The following is a 16,397-nucleotide window of genomic DNA, read 5'->3' as shown; positions in this document are numbered from 1 at the left end:
CCGGGTCGAAGAAGGCAGGCTGGATCGATGGAAATATCGGAAAATATGAGGATTATGCCGTGCCCCTGGCTTCGTCATCGTCTATAATTCCGTGCCATTAGCTGTACTAGCACCCGTTACTGGCACCGCATAATAATAACTGACATTCTTAAGATCCCGATGCAAATACCGTTCGCCATAATTAAACGCGGGCTAGGTCGGGATGAAGTCACGAGGAAGGTCGAGCCTCCTTTGGGGAAAGGAGACGTGCTCTTTCCCCTGGTCAAACGAGAGAAGAGGGGAGGAAAAAAAGAAGAAAAGAAAAAAAAATTGCGAGGAGTCATTTTCACCCAACCCTTTTAATCATTACGAATGCGTTCGACGCCCCGAGACCGCGTTGAAATGCATCGAGTATGAAAGAGGCGGTGCGAAAAAAAGGGGAGGGAAGAAGAGAGAGGGAGACGAGGAAGCATAGAACAAGGATAAATTCAGCAGGGATGAAACTGACGGCCGTGAATGCGTAATACCGTGTTTTATAAACCCTTTAATTGCCACATTCGGACACGTGCATCCGGTGTAACAGCGTATGCTTTATTCGCGCAGATGTATCCGCTGTCACGTTCCCGGAGGTGTATAAAATTGCGATGATTAAAATGTAGTCGCACGTCGTATCATCCCAATCCGTCAACATGGCGGTTTTTTTCTCTCCTTCTCCTTTCTCCTCCCTCCCTGCCTATACGTCCCTCTTTGTTCTTCCATCTTGTTTCTTTTTTTTTATTATAAGTGGAAAGGAAGGAAGGAAGGAAGGAAAGAACGTTGGTACGTTGGGGAGAGATAACGAACGGTGCGGACTTTTCAGAATTTGTTTAACGAAATTCCCAGAAAGTAAATTTCCCTTCCAGTGTCTGGATATATTCGCTCTTCTTGATTAAAAATCGATATGCTCGAAGATATTGTTTTCTTGTCGGTGTTGCGCATATATAGCGGATATAGATATTGTTCCTCGAGAATGGGTTCGCGATCGACTCGGTTACGCCATCTTTTTAAGAGAGATCTTCCGTTCAAAATTTGATTAGAATTTCTTTTTATAAATGACATTAATGGGTCCCATGATCGACACGTTTACAATTTCACGAATAAAATGGTTTCAACTCGAGATCAACTCGATTTTCTTGATTTTCCCAATCTTTTCCAATTCGCGGTGACCCAGTTTCGCGATAATTTGGAAAAAATTTTTCGACTTCACGGTACATTGCTGTACCGAAAACGCACATCTTTAATAAAGCGGAGTGAACGTAATATCCCATTTTCAGAGGATTTCCGGCCGACGAATAATACATATATCGAAATGAACGTACGCTGAAAAATAAATAAATATCTAAAAATAATTTTGCCGGAAAGCATTCGCAGGTTGCAGATATCTGCGATCCACAGATTGGAAATTCACATACGTTACGTGGGAAATACAAAGCGGAGGTATTACGACCGAAGATAAGCTGTCGCGATAATTTGAAATGTTATACAGATATACATATAATTAATTCCGTTGTTTCAGTCGGTGCTATGTACGTGTGCATGCTGTACGCCGTCCTCTTCCTCAAGCTGTGGTCGTACGTGCAAGTGAACATGTGGTGTCGGGTGAACAATCGAAGAAAGACAACGAGCCAGGGGAGGATGCGACGACAATCTCTGTCCTACAATAATCTACAGTGTAAGTAGAGAATTTCCACGTAATCCCCGACACCCGTATCTCCCGTCGCCTCTCCCCCTCCTCTCCCATTTTCCACGCGGCCAACTTTTACACATCCGCGTCTCGTGGTCGCATAATAACGGGGCGACGCGACGTTTATTTCCATCAACGATGTCAATTTATCGCCGTGGCTACGACAAACGACAAACGTTATTCCGTGGAATGCGTGGTACGCGCGCGCCGGCATTTTCGATAACAACTATTACGCATTCCCTTTACATCGTTTCGTGCTTTCGCGTAACACCCTCTAATTTCAACGCGGATGCCGGTGGGCCGGCCGAAAAACGCCGGCCAACGGCCGTGTACAACCACCCCGCGCGCGCTTGGATTTTTGGTCGACCGCCTCTGTGACGCGGGGCTCCCAGGGAAAATGCTTGTTACAAGTTTTTGGACGACTGGTTAAATCCTGTGCAACGTTGTATATATATATATATGTATGTACACGGGTTTCGCGACCAACCCCGACCTTCGTTTCTATTGTAAACAAAATTAATTAAAGGAACGAGGGGGGGCAAAAGGGTGGAAGAAAACGCGGAAAATTGCTCACTTCTTTTTTTCTTTCTTACTTTTTCCTCCATCATTTTTTCTCTCTCTCTCTTTCCTCCATATCCACGCCGATTCGTTCGTGGCGATATCATCGAGGGATAGTTATCCCTGGAAAATACACCGATTCCGTTTCGTCCTCTTCGCGGGATGAGCGACTGGACGAGAAAGCTTGAAGTTGGGGATGAATTTATCGGGCGGGAAGATGGAAAGACGGGAGATGGATAAACTCGGAAATATTCGTGACGCGTGATAGACTGTGACGCGCATACATTAAGCTCGTATATAACGCGTCTTTTGAGCCGGGTAATTCAATGGTTGTTGGTGGTGGTGTTGGGGCTATTCGTTCGCTTCTGAAGGTGCATACACGATGTCGGGGCTGGCCGCGACGACGCGCATGGAGCGCGCACACATGGAGCGAGAAGAGGCGAAATACTTCCACCCAATTTAAACTCTCGATCAGTCTCGCCTCTGTTTCCGGGTATCGGGCCACGGTTACGTGGTGGAGTATCGATTATTCAGGTCCGGCAAAGTCAAATTATACAACACACACACACACACATACACATGACTGACCTATCCCCCTCCCTTCTTCCCCAATAAACTCACCGCATGGAATATTAACCCTTTCCCCTGCGTTTGCCTTTGCCTTTCCTTCCGCCTTCGCCCTCTCACCGAGACCGAGAGAAATATAGCGCTACAAGGACCTCGTGTATCATTTTGACGCGTTATGGCCCTCTTTCGTGCACTGGAAATCTGTTATACAACTCTTCCGCTTTCTTAGAGCCACTTTAAACAGGCCTGGAGGGTTGTAGAAGCCACTTAGAGAAAAATCAATCCGGGGGAACCACTCCTTTTCTGTTCCACGAACCCTTTGCCCCTTGTGCATCCCGCCCTCCTTTAATCAAATGCGATTGTTTCATGCTCGCGTTATCGTCTCTTATCGCCCTGATCGTCGTTCCTCGTTACTTTTCTTCCTCGATTCTACGAGGAAATGAAAAAATTTGCCAAAAAAAATCTCACGAACGTTTCTTCCACGATCCAAAGTCCAAAAATTATGAAATGGAATAATTCGTGCCCGATCACCAAGGTATATCGACAATATCGCGAAGAGGCGATGCACAGATCCGTTTGCAAATTCGATCCGAGTCCATTTCACGGCTTACTCTCTCCTCGTTCCCCGAGTTCTTGTTCGCGGTCGGGGCTCGTTAATCAACGCCAAGATAATGCGAAAGGAAGACATAATGGTGGATGCGTGTGAATGGCGGTGCATCGCGTAGCTGATTCCACCTTCCTCGGGAAACACGTGGAATAGATGTTGAGGAATGGTCGAACGTTGAGTATCGCGGTGCCCGAATAACCATCCGGTCCATTTAAAACGTTTGACCACACTTTGACCCCCTCCTCGTCTCCTCTCTTCTCTTTTCCAGACGTTGACGCATACATCCCTATCCCCCCCTCCCCCGTATTTATTCGTCGAGCGAGTATCAGCTGACCGGGAGTAATTAGATGATTGTTAATTCCCCGCTCGATCGCCGCCGCTCTTCCATCACACATAATAACACCAACCGAGGTATAAAAAGTGCTGTAGGCTAATATGATTATCGAAATTCGATGGAACGCTTCAGTTGCGGTGAACAGAGAGAGAGAGAGAGAGAGAGAGAGGGTATATACACCGAAGCTTGGAGGAGGATCGATCCTCCTGATCGATTCGAAGGGGGTACGATCGACGAATGCACCGCGTAGCGCACACGTTGTGGAAGCCACGAACGCGTATATAATCCTCTCTCTGTACCTCGTGCCGTGTAATTTTCGTCCTCCGACCCCCCCTCTATCGGTTGAACGTCGAGGAACGCCGTATTATTGCGTCGCATAATGACGACGTTGACTTTTCCGATTTTCGCGAAAGCTTTTGTGTCCGTTTGGCCATCGATCGGTTGAAACGGCGACGAATTCGAGCGGGCCGGGTTCTCAGGGTAGGTACTTTCAATAAGCAATCTACTCTGATGTGTCTGTTAGGCGTCAAGGTAATGGGAGAAAGGTCTTTTCGAATACGAACGAAAATGGAGAGAGTAAAAGTAAGAAACTGATCCAGTCGTTGGTTAGATATTTGGCGGTCGTGCTTTCGCGTATCATGCCGTGTTATTTCTCTCGACGAATTTCCTTCCGGCGAATATCCTGAATTTTTTTTTTTTCAGAAATTTTTTTCAAATTTTTCACAAGTGATTTTAAAATTTTGATCACGTAAAGAAATTTTATTTATCCATGTTAACGATTTCATTTAATGATACAAAATTTGTGTCATTCGAGTGGATAGCTTATCGCGAGATCATATTTCTAGCGGGGTCAAAAATTGACCGGTTGATGATAATCTTTTGTTTTTGCGTAACGGAAAACATGAAAATCCGAAATTAATTATCCCTGTATATGCGACATTTTGTTCTATTATACCGGTATTACAATATTCTACAATTCCGATTATTCGCTCATTAAAATATGCTAAAATTTTGGCCATTAGTATTAATGATAGTAATATGAAATTCCAAATCCGATACGATTATACGGATACCTTTTTGATATAAGCTACTTTAACCTATCGTAATACTATAATGATATTCAATAATTGCTTAAAATCTCTTTCCCGCATATAATCATAATATCCTTTATATTTTCTCAAATTATTTATCGTATGAATAGTTTTTTATTCTATTTCGACTGATTTATTTATTTATTTATTTTCCCCCTTCTCGTTTGACAAACGATCGATCTATACCATTCATTTAATCTTATCCTCTTCTTATTCTACTCAGCCGACAAACGAGCAACTACTGCGCTGTACTATTATAGAACCCGTGCAACAATTTTCGTTTATCATTTTCCCAATATTGTTTTCCAGTTTCTCAAAATTTTCATTCCTTTACAGTTCCAACTACTCACGCAACATTAAACGCTGTCATATATCACTTGTCGGGAGAAGAGATAGTCATTTAATGCCAGCGTCGGACGAATTTCCTCTAATTTATTACTCTGTTGACGTCTAACCTTTCATACCGCGTGCTCGCGGAAGCACCTACGCGTCTGAAATCTTCTTACGTGCTGGTATCACGAGCTTCGCAGCACTCACGAGCAACAGCCACCTAACTCGACAAGTTCGCACCCTTCTGTCCCGACCTTCGCAGCACAGTTTCGAGGCGAATTTTATGCTATCAAGAAGATTTTTCGCACCACGATTTCTACTTTTTCTCCTCTGCAAATACTTGTGTAACGTAATTCTCGTATTACTTTCGTATTATTTTCGACTCACGCCTCCATTTACGTATGAATTTGATAACATTTTTATTATCTCGATGAATTTTATTCCAGAAATATATATATCTCGACTGTTGGCGCGAGAAAAACTCGGTGCTAGAATATTTAGAACGAGGAGGGAAGAGAAGGGAAAAAGAAGTAGAGAACGGGAGGATCGCGAGGCGAACGAGAGATCTCACAAATTAAGCTTGAGCGGTACAAGAGACGAAGCTTTCCGACCGATGGGATTGGCTGCAATCTTCGACAAGGCAATCCGGCGGACTCGTAAATTTTCTGGAACAGCGCGAATCGAGCCTAACAGACCCCGGCTGTCTCGATACCAGTTGGCCACAATTTCCCGACGACATGGAGATCTAATTCTAGAAATTTATTTGCCCGATAAACTGAAGGTGTTTTCACCGGATCCTCCTCCTCGAAACGCTCGTGATTCATTAGCCGCTTCCCAATTCGTGGCCGTCGTTTGCAGAAACATTTTCTTTCGAAAATTCCCTCCCTCCTCTTCCCTTCTCTTCCCTTCCCTCCCATAGTCGAATCGTTACTTTTCGACATTGGTTGGGCGAATTATTGCCCGCTGATTCGTATGGTAATTAGAGGGGACCAAGTATCGAATAGAAATCCGGTTATCGTTCGTAATAAATTTCGAAAAGTTTCCCGGAAACTTTAACGACACTTTTCGACTCCTTCTCGTTATTACCTTCGATATTGGTTAGCAAAGCAATCCAACCGTCCCTCCTCCCCCTCTCCCCTCCCCTCCCTACTCCGACACTTTGACAAAGAACCGATCGGTCCTGGTTACGGCGATTCGGCTCGAATAATTTCACGATTTATCGAGGCCCATTTACCGCCCTACCGTAACCACCTCCATCCGTTTAAACAATCCTGTTCCGAATCAATCGGCAAATTTCGAGCCCGAGAACCGAAGGGGCGCGAGCAAGAATCGCGTATTAAAAATTCCAATCGCGTCTCTGCGGCGGCATTGCTCGCGTGGAATCCTCGCGATATTCTCACGGAGAAGAGAGAGAGAGGGAGAGAGGGAGGGGGTTCATCGCGGAGCGCATCGCTTGATCGTCGCGCGGCATCGTATTAACCCCCTCTCCTCCCCTTTCGAACGATGTACGCACGAGAAACAGAGAATCCCGCGTTACTCGGCATTGAGTACTCGAACCACGGGGAAAAGAAAGAAAGAAAGAAAGAAAAACTATTACGGCGGATAAACGAGACAGGAGGAGGCATATACCGGTGGATGAGGAGAGAAGAAGACGGGGCGAGGGTGGAGCACGGATGTTGGAGGGAGAACGGGCGAGAAAAAGAGGGTTGCAGGAATTTAATTTGGACGAATTCTTCCTCGCCACTTATTACCGGATGGGGTCTCGTGAAACTCTCGTTTGAACGTCGCTCGAACGTCCGTCCGTCGTGACGACTCTCGCGTAAGTCACGTCGATTCACGCCTCCCCGGGAACACGGTTTTGGACACGTTTGGAGCCGTGACGCGACGCGATCCCAGAATAGGTAAGTCCTCTCTGTATTACCGAGCTTATTTGAATTCCAGATTGGATTCGGACGAATGAGGGAATTCTATTTTTCTATCGGTTAGCTGTTCCTCCGCTGCGGGCGGGGGATTAGGCGTGGACGAGGAGATGAGAATCGATCTCGTTTCCAAGTCTGGGCAAACTTTTCTTGGCCAAGATTGGCCAAGTATACATCCCTCCGGTTTTTCCTTCACCGTTTCGTTTCGAAATGATTTAATAACGATTATATCCGCCGTTGGTAATCCGCGAATAGCAATCCGAACTCACGTCGCACGAGGGATCGAAGTTTAAACGCTCGCCGATTTTTCTTGGAAAGATTAAACTACGCGACTCCCCCTCCTCGGTCCTTGGGGAGGAAGCTCGAGAATGATTCTCGAGCAACTAACTTCCTCGGGTGTACCTTTTCATCAAACTCTCGGTGTTTTCACTTTCCCCCCCTTCTTTCTCTCCTCTCTTTTCTCTTTTCTCCGCCTCTTTTTCCCCGATTTTCGCATCTAACCCCATTTTTTCTTCTCCTACTTCTTCTTCTTCTTTGTTGTTTCAGTTGCGAAGGCAGAGGCAAGGGTTCGCGAAATTCCTGTTGCTCGCAAACCTGGCGTGTGATTCATCGCGGTAATCTGTTTTTTTCTCCCCTCCAGCATCTAACGCGAATACGATTCCCTGTTGCAGCTTCCACCGCGAAGCAAAACGGCGAGGAGGTCGACGACTCGAAGCACGAAGTAGACGTTGCTGGCACGGTCTTGGTGCAATATCCGGACAACTTGACTTTCCGTGATCTTTACTACTTCATCCTGGCGCCTACCCTCTGCTACGAACTGAATTTCCCTAGAACACAAAGGATTCGGAAAAGGTAAACAGCAAACACTCCTCGAGGAGGAGGTGATTCAGGTGTTTTTTTGATAAAGGTGATCGAATATTTTTTTAGCGAATATTCCGGCATTTTATCGCTTCTCGTAAAGCAAGAGAGAAAGATTCTCTCGAAGGAATTTTTTCAGAAATAATTGAAAGAGAAGAGTTTTATGAATGCTTTACGTCTATATTTTATCGTGAAGTATTTCGATAATTTGTATCTCTTCTCTTTTTAAATTTTAATTTAGAATTTTTCTATCTAGGAAGTATAAATTTTCTGATATCAGAGACACGAATGAAAAATTCCTTTTTTTCTTTTCTTTTTTTTTTGAATAAGGAATTGTTAGTTGTCACTTTATCGTCATTTGTTTGAAACAACGATTGATTCCTGTACTTTATTTTACACGCGAAACATTTTCGCATAACTTGAATTTTTTAACTACGTTTTCTTCTTTCCTTTTTACCAGCGGATGTCTCTCGACATCTAAAACTCACTTCTCTAATTCCTTCTCTATCGTGCGCATATTTCCACGTACGGTGGGTGCACGTGTAGATCGTGGCTACAATTCTCGAAAGGCTACGGTTCCCGAAAAAGTTCCCTCTCGTCCTCGATTTCGGTGGCGCGCGCGTTTCCTTTCCCCGAGGAAAGGAACGAAAGGGAAGAAGGCAAAGTTGGCGAGCGGAAATGTTGGCGAAATTAGATTTAAGTGGGCCATTGTTGGGAAAATAGAGAAGAGAAGAAGAAGGGGGAGCAAGGTTCGGACGCGGGGTAGGGCAAGGTGATGTATTCCTTTCCGTGCTTCCGCCCTCGTACTTCCGATTGTATTCGGAATCCCGGAGATTTTCGTGGAACACTTTCCACCTCCCTGCGCGGACGCGTTTCTGGGATGCATAGTAGTTCGGTGGTGTGTGCTCGGTCGTGTGGAGTGGCAGTGCATCGAGAAAATGGAGTGGGCTGGCCGACATTTCTTGCCACCGGCAGTTGTTGGCCCAAACTGAAAATCCCGGGACGGATTGCGATAGGTGGAAAGGGAAAAGAAGAAGAGACGTCGCATCTCGTGATTCCCTCCTCTCCGCTCATATTTTTGGATTTCGTGGCGGATATCGTGGCGAATTTTCACAGGCGGGGTGTGCGTGATAAGAGAAATGTAACCAACGTGGGCTAATGTATTATTTGCGGAAAAGTCGTGACGTAGACTAAAAAGACGTGGCTGACTCTGTTTGACTAACGTAACGGGTGGAAAATGGGTCATGCTTTTACAGGACTCAGAAACTCAGGATGGTATAAACTCTACCGAGATATGTATATGCATACACGCGTATATTTAAACATTTTTGTTTCATCTTCCTCGATGTTTAACGCGAGGAATTGTTACGACGACTCGGTTGCTAACTCGTTCATTTATCTGCGCAGATTTCTGATTAAACGGATCCTGGAGGTGGTGGTCGGCTGCCAAGTGGTCATGTCGCTCTTCCAACAATGGATGGTCCCGTGTGTGAAGAATTCCCTCGTACCGTTCAGCGTAAGTGTTTCATTCACCTTTTCGCAAAGCTTTCGCGTGAAATCCTCCCTCTACAACGATGAGAAAATCTCATTACGCCCGGTGAATCACCCATCTCTCGATCCTCTCCGTATATCATAGAAAACAATTTTCCGTTTCTCCTTTCTTCCTTCTTCTTCTTCTTCTTCTTTTCCTTCTTCTTCTTCTTCTTCTTTTTCTTCTTCTCGCTTTTCGAGTCGAGAGAAGAAGATCGGTTTGGTGTTTCGTATCGCCATGCGTTTATCCCCTTTTATTCTCCACCGAAATAAATAATAATTTATATGTCGGCCGATACATGAACGTACATCCATTATAAGGCGGCTAATTATTTATAGGAAGGATCGTAGGAGGGTGGCCAACCCAGAATGGAACGGCTCTTAAGATAGAGAGAGCGGATGAACACAAGTGTAATTTGGTTTCGGCAAATAGGTTCGATCAATCTTTCTCGTAATTCCCCGACTGCTACTAGCTACGATACGCACAAATATATGGTCGACCGATCCCAAACGGTTCCGTCCACCGCCTCTCTCGTGGAAAATCCTCATACTCCCCTCGAACCGATGTGTTTCTACGCACGATAATGATCCCCCTCCCAGACGATACACCCTCGCTTTTTATTCTCGTCAGGGCTGTTAAACAACCACTCCTCGCCCCTCTTTTTGTAACATTGGCTACAACATTCGACAGGGTGGAAATCATTTGTCGAGGAAACGCGAAACGAGAAGAAATTTTACGTATCTTAATCAGGATAGGACAGAGGGCTGTAAATATCGGTAGATAAGCTCGGTGGACAATTTGGATGGAATGCAGCCTGGAGAATATGATCGTGTCTCTTATTATTCGTGGCACAATGGGAGGAGGGCGAGGAGGAGCGATAAAGCTAGGGCGTTTAACGACATTGACGAACGATGCCGCTATTCGATTCACTCGGTCTCTTTCATAATTTCTGCTGTGCTCTATTTTCGGTTTCGGAAATTGATCGAGGGATGGAAAAGCGAGGTGAGAGGGGTGGCGAGGAACTTGAGATCGTGAACCGGCAATTAAGCTCGTTCATTCTCGTCGATGGGTCGATTTACTTGTTGCCCGGGTTATTCGTTATCGTGTCTGCGTGGCCCGCCGTCACGGCGTTTGCATTATTTACAGCCGTTGGACGGAATCGCAGTCGTGAAAAGACTGGAAGCAGAAAAGAATTGTTTTCGCATAAGAGAAAAAAAGAAAACGGGCGGAATCGTGAAACGGGTGCGTGTTAACGGGGACGTAGAAGGTTTGCAATGTCGCGAAATTATTTTTCATCTGGCATCGAGCCGACACGAAACGACGGGCCGCGATAAAGACAACGGCGATCTCGTGCGCGTAATGAGTCGACGGTAATTTCACTCGAGCACGAGTGAAATTAGCGTTGCGCGAGCGGCAATTGCCGATGGAGACAACACGAGGAGGAACGAGCGAATAGCGTACCTTGCCGTTATTTTTCATTGATTTTTTCTTTTTTTTTCTCTCTCTCTCCAATCTTTTCTAGTCTTTTAATTTGGTCCATCCGTTCGTTTTGCCTTTTGTCTTTTTCTCTTCTTTTTCTTTCACCCGTTTCGACCACAAAATTCTTTGCCTCCGGTTAACGGAGGTTGAATCGCAGACGTTTCCAGTTCATTTCGCAGAAGGGGGGAGAGAGGTAGCGGGGGTAATTAACAATCTGATGTTTATTCATTTAAACCTCGTGACATTAATTGAAAAAATTCAACCGGGCTGCGGTTTTGATTGTTCGTTAACGAGGGGATGAATAGTTCCTGCTGTCGGTGTGCATCGGTGGCAGAAATTTTCCCGCGCTCGTGCTCCCCAGCTTCGTGGATTTAAATGGATCCTTTTACGCGGACAGTTTTAACCACGGCTGATCCACGCCGGACATCCGCGGTTTACCACCTATATCCATAGATGGCCGTATAATGTAGTCGGCCCAGCTACCCGTTTCCACCGCCATTGTGAAACGTTGGAAATTTCGGTGATCCCTTTGTTTTGGGATGGATTCGTCGCGTGTACATTTTTCCCGTCTTTCCCCTCGCCAATTTCACACGAATGGAATAAACGATGAGAATCGACCAAGGAAACAGCTGTGCTCGCGTGCGAAAATTTCGAAAATGGTGCAATTTCCAACATTTCTCTACTTACTTCCCTCATCGAAAATCGTCATTGATAATCATCCTCGTTCTCAGTTACAAGAGATCTCAAAGAGAATTTCTTTGAGAAACTGGCCGAGAAAAGTTTGCTACGGTGTTAGTTAGCCACAATTTCTTGCGCAATTAGTATTATTATCGGTAGAGTATAAAGAAAAGTGTATTCGTAAATCTTTTATGAGCTCGAAAGCTTGAAATATCAGCATCGAGATATCTTACTTGGAAAACACTTTTCACGACGAAGCTTATATATTCCAGAAAAAAAAGCTGTTGAAAAGCTTTCTCCTGCTTTTTTGTATCGTATCGCGAACGAGACAATATCGAGATAATGAGTGACCTGTCCGCGCGTTAGGAGGGGAGGTCTATCTGGGAGGGGAAAAAACGAGAGGCGAGGAGGCGTGTTGGAAGCGTAATTACAATGCGACGAGCGGGGGCGGGGGCGGTTATCAATTCCGATGAATGGATTCCCACGGATGTGGCCGCGCACACGGGAGGGAAAGCAATATCCACGAAATCGATTTCTTCTCGTGTTGGACCCTCCTCGGTGTCAAGCTTCTCGCGACAGTGACAGACCATCGCGAAGTAGATCCAAAAGACGGAGACATTTCCACTCCCTTTCCCTCCCGTTGCCAGCTGGCTGGCCGATCAGCGACGTGACTGTCGTCTCTGCCATCGTGATTCGCAATTATCGAATCCAATTTGTCCGCCAGAAAGGCAGCCGAGGGTGGCCAAAGTGGGCGGGAACGAGCGAGAGTGAGAGTGTGAGAGAAAGAGAGAGAGAGAGAGAGTAAAAACGTGGAAAAAGGGGTGGCGGAGGCAGAAGGAGTTGCGATCGAAGATAGAGAAAATGACGAGGCGGACGACGTGGAAATGGATAGAGAAAAGAGCTTGCCACCCCGGAATTAACTCTCCTCGCAGCACCTTGCACGGTAATTACTCGAAGTTCGATCGATGCCACCGATTCCTTTATATCCTAGGCTTGAAAAACGAGATTTGGAACGATATCTCGGTTGGCCCAAAGATTTAACCGGTTTCTCTTTCCGTTTCTCTTCTTTTTCTTCTTCTTCTTCTTCTTCGGTATTACCGTCTTTCGAATCTTTTTCTCTCGAACACTCTCTCCAAGCAAGGCAAGGGAATCTAGGTGCGATTTACCAAGGGGAGGGAGAGGTGCAATTTGTCCTCGATTGAAAATCGTCGTGTACAGACAGAGAGGGAGAGAATCGCGTACACGAAATCGCTAAGCGAAATCTCTTGCACCTCTCCCGAGGTGAACGCTGCCACTTACGTTGATCTCCCCGATTCGACGCTATGGAAACGTTTAATAATCTGGACGAGGAGTAGGTTGAACAGGAAGAAGACTCCCTCGAAGGAAGGACGGGGAACTGGTTGGGGAGAACTATCTAATCGTGGGTGCGCAAGTTTTGACTGGCTGTCTTGGCCCAGGGGCGACTCTTGTTGTTACCAAGTTCTACCGGTTCCAAGTGTCCGGTCCTAGTTGTTTAAGGAACTCCTTCCATTTAATGACTGCCCCCTCTCTATTCGAGGAAAGGGAAACATTATGGCTTGGAGTATATTCTAGATTGTATCGTTATTTATGAGTATCGATCTCTTCCTTCTGAACTCTTTCTTCTAAGAAGAGGTTTTGAACGTGTAGTTTCGATCGAGCATCATCTCGTTACTCCTCTTTTCGATACCTTAATTTCTCCGCCGATTCTGTTGATTCATCCCTCCTACGAAATATACGATATTGATGATTCCTCTTTTTCTTCTTCCATGTTCATCCCATCGTATCTTTATTCATCTTATTCTTCGTCGCGTCTACGCGAATTGGGGAATCATCGGGATCATGAAAATCACACGGTTCTTTCGAAGATCTTTCGAAGATCTTTCGAAGGGGCTCATGAATGTCCGCCGAAGGAAGGCAATCGAAGTTTCGCCATTGGAGAGAACGGACGTGCCTCGCAACGTACAAACATTTTTCAACGTGACACGTATACGTAACCTTGATGGTTAATCGTGCCACCGGCAAAGGGCAATTCATCTTGCAGCCCATCGAAAATTTTCTCTCCTCCTGGGGGCCTGATCGACGTGTAAATGGCCGGTGGTGTACATTTTGCCTATCTTTCACGGCGCGCGCCCCGTGCACATGAATGACTTTACACTGTGGGCCAATAGACCGATCGAAAGGTGACGGCGTGGTCGCGTCGAGCGTCGTCTTATCACCTCCTCGACGTGCCACTGCTTAAAGGGATGAACGTTTTAAAGGATTTTCGAGGATGGTAGAGGGTGTACAAAGGATGGAGAGTCGGTGGGTGCAGCCTCTGCGACTTGGTGGCTGTTCGCACCGTTCGAGACCGTTGACGACAAAACGGATGAAATATCGTATCGATTTCCCATCGTGAATGCTCGTAAACTCTCTCTCTCTCTCTTTCTTTCTTTTTCTCCTCTCTTCCTCCCTTCCACATCTTTTTTTTTTTCTCATCATTGTACGGAATCTTCTTTAGAGATCGCGAATGCACGCAGGTCAACGAGCAGTTTGAGCGACGTGAAAGAAAAAAAGAAATATCGCGCCCGTCTTTTCTACACGTTACACGACTTTGAAGCAATATTTTTATTTTCACTCCGTGATTCTTCCTCCTCTCCCCTTTACCTTCTCCGCTTTCAATGTGTCGGATATTTGTCCGGTTCCTATCTAAGAGGTGGAAGCGGACTGACTCGAGATGACGGCAGACATATAATACGACCAAGTAAAAATATTTCAACGGATGAAAAGTCGATACGTTTCCTCGGCTGTCCGATCACCGAGACAGCCGAGATTATTACGAATGGAACGGTGGATATTCTTAATAATTTCACCCTTGACATCGAGCAATCTTATCCGCCCGTTCTATTTTGTCGAACAATGTTTCCTGCTATCTTTCACGCCGGAAATTGAGGTCCTGTTCACTCGGTCGTTAACGGACGTTCCATGAATATTCCTCTTGCATCCACTGTTTCGTACCCGTCGTATCGGGTCGCGAAGGAAACGTCAACACAACGTTCAAAATGGGAGGAACAGTAACCGAGACGGAAAAACGTATCGAGAAGACCTTAATTTTTTTTTTTTTCGGTTATACGAGCGATAACGGAAGAGCGATGTAAGACAGAATGACGGACAGAAGTTATTACTATCACCGGTTTTCGTACATTTCGCGATGGAAATTCAATTACGGTTTCACGGGTATTCCACGGGTATCGAGCTCGATCTTCTTCCATCGTTAGAAATCCGACGGTTATTCTTGAACCTTCGGTGCAATCGCTCTCCTCCGTTTATGACGTTTAACAAATGACGAGACGCCAGGAGAGAATTCGATTCGAGGAAAAATAGGAGGAGGTGGAAGTGGAAGGAGGTGGAAATGTTCCGGCAACGATTATTCGCCAACGGATCAAACGTTCCGCTACGCCTCGAATTACCCTTAATTTTTCCGTCACGAGTGACGAAGGAACGAGGGAAGAGAATGTATAACGTTGAGGGATGTGTACGTAGGAAGAGTTTTTTCTCGATTGCCGCCGCCACGGTGCATTCTCAGATCCCCCCCTCCTAGTTGGAACTCGATTCGAGTGAATGGAGATCTCGGAGAATACTCGCGCGACAACAAGGTGTTCGCGGATGCAAAGTCGTAAATCTTCGGTCACTAATTGAAACGATGTCGAAAGAAGGAAGCGATAATGTCCTGGTATCCCTTCCTCCTTCTCTTCGTTCTTTTTTCTTCTCCCTCCTCCTGCCGTTCCGTTCTCCACTCGTGAGAAGCCGCGCTTGCAGGTCTCGTCAGCGAAAGGCGAAAAGAATTCGTCGCTCGACACCGAGCAGCGAACAGTATTCAGTTTCAGTGGCGTAGACGACGCCTCCTCGGGTTACGCTTGCTCCAGATGCCTGCCTCCAGAGAGTGTCCCCGTTTTTCGCTCGAGACGGCTTATTATAACCCTTTGTACCCGCTAAGGCTTCTCCCCGCCAAGGTTTCTGCCTTTTTTTGATTCGAAAGAAGGGACGATCGATCCACCACTTGGTTTCTTGCACCAAGAAAGAAAGAAAGAAAGAAAGAGAGAGAAATCTGAGGGAACGAGAAAAGACACATTCTCCGCTTTTATTTTCGCTTCGAACGCCTCTCCACTTTCCCCTTCTGTGTGCACGATGGAACGCGAGTCGAAGCTGCGCCATTCATTCGCGAAACCTCTCCAGCCAACCAACCACCCTTTCAACTAGAAATAGAAACGCGATCGTTCGAGATACCGTTGGTTTTTCGGGGAAGTTCAACAAGTTCCTTTTTTTTCGTTTCTTCTTCGATACGAACGCGCGCGCGCCATCGAACGTGGATAATTTTTTCGTAATTTTTTTCCCTTTTCCTTTTTTTTTTTTTTTTTTTTTTGCGAGCGCGAGTCCTTTGTGCAAGCATTCTGCAGAGGAGTGGATGTAAAGCGTTCTTTGATCGTCTTTTAAGGTCAAAGGGATTTTTAACTCGAGTGATGTTAACGCGAAGCTTTATGACGCGATGCTTAATTGTCTTGAGACGCGCTAATACGAAATATTTTATATCTCTTTGAAACTTGTGTTGTATTTCGTCATTTTTATCTTATCCGCATTATTAACGGATACGCTTAATACTTAATTTATTAGGAGGATTCTTAAAAATTCTTAAAAATTCATATAAAATTATCACGCGATAAATTTCTGGCGAATTATCTTTCTTCT

At 45.6% G+C, this 16,397-nt stretch overlaps 1 protein-coding gene across 1 annotated transcript in view; it reads left to right on the top strand.

Moving 5' to 3' along the window:
- Window positions 1-16,397, top strand: part of LOC107996211 (diacylglycerol O-acyltransferase 1) — a 90,599-nt gene that overhangs the window by 58,422 nt on the left and 15,780 nt on the right. The window contains exons 6-8 of the mRNA XM_017054161.3: window positions 1,535-1,690; window positions 7,780-7,960; window positions 9,374-9,482. Of these exons, the coding sequence (XP_016909650.2) occupies window positions 1,535-1,690; window positions 7,780-7,960; window positions 9,374-9,482 (446 nt within the window). The remainder of the gene's footprint in view (window positions 1-1,534; window positions 1,691-7,779; window positions 7,961-9,373; window positions 9,483-16,397) is intronic.

The sequence above is a fragment of the Apis cerana genome, linkage group LG13, assembly GCF_029169275.1.
Source record: "Apis cerana isolate GH-2021 linkage group LG13, AcerK_1.0, whole genome shotgun sequence".
NCBI classification, from domain to species: Eukaryota; Metazoa; Arthropoda; class Insecta; order Hymenoptera; family Apidae; genus Apis; species Apis cerana.
This window is presented reverse-complemented; position numbering and strand designations above follow the sequence as displayed.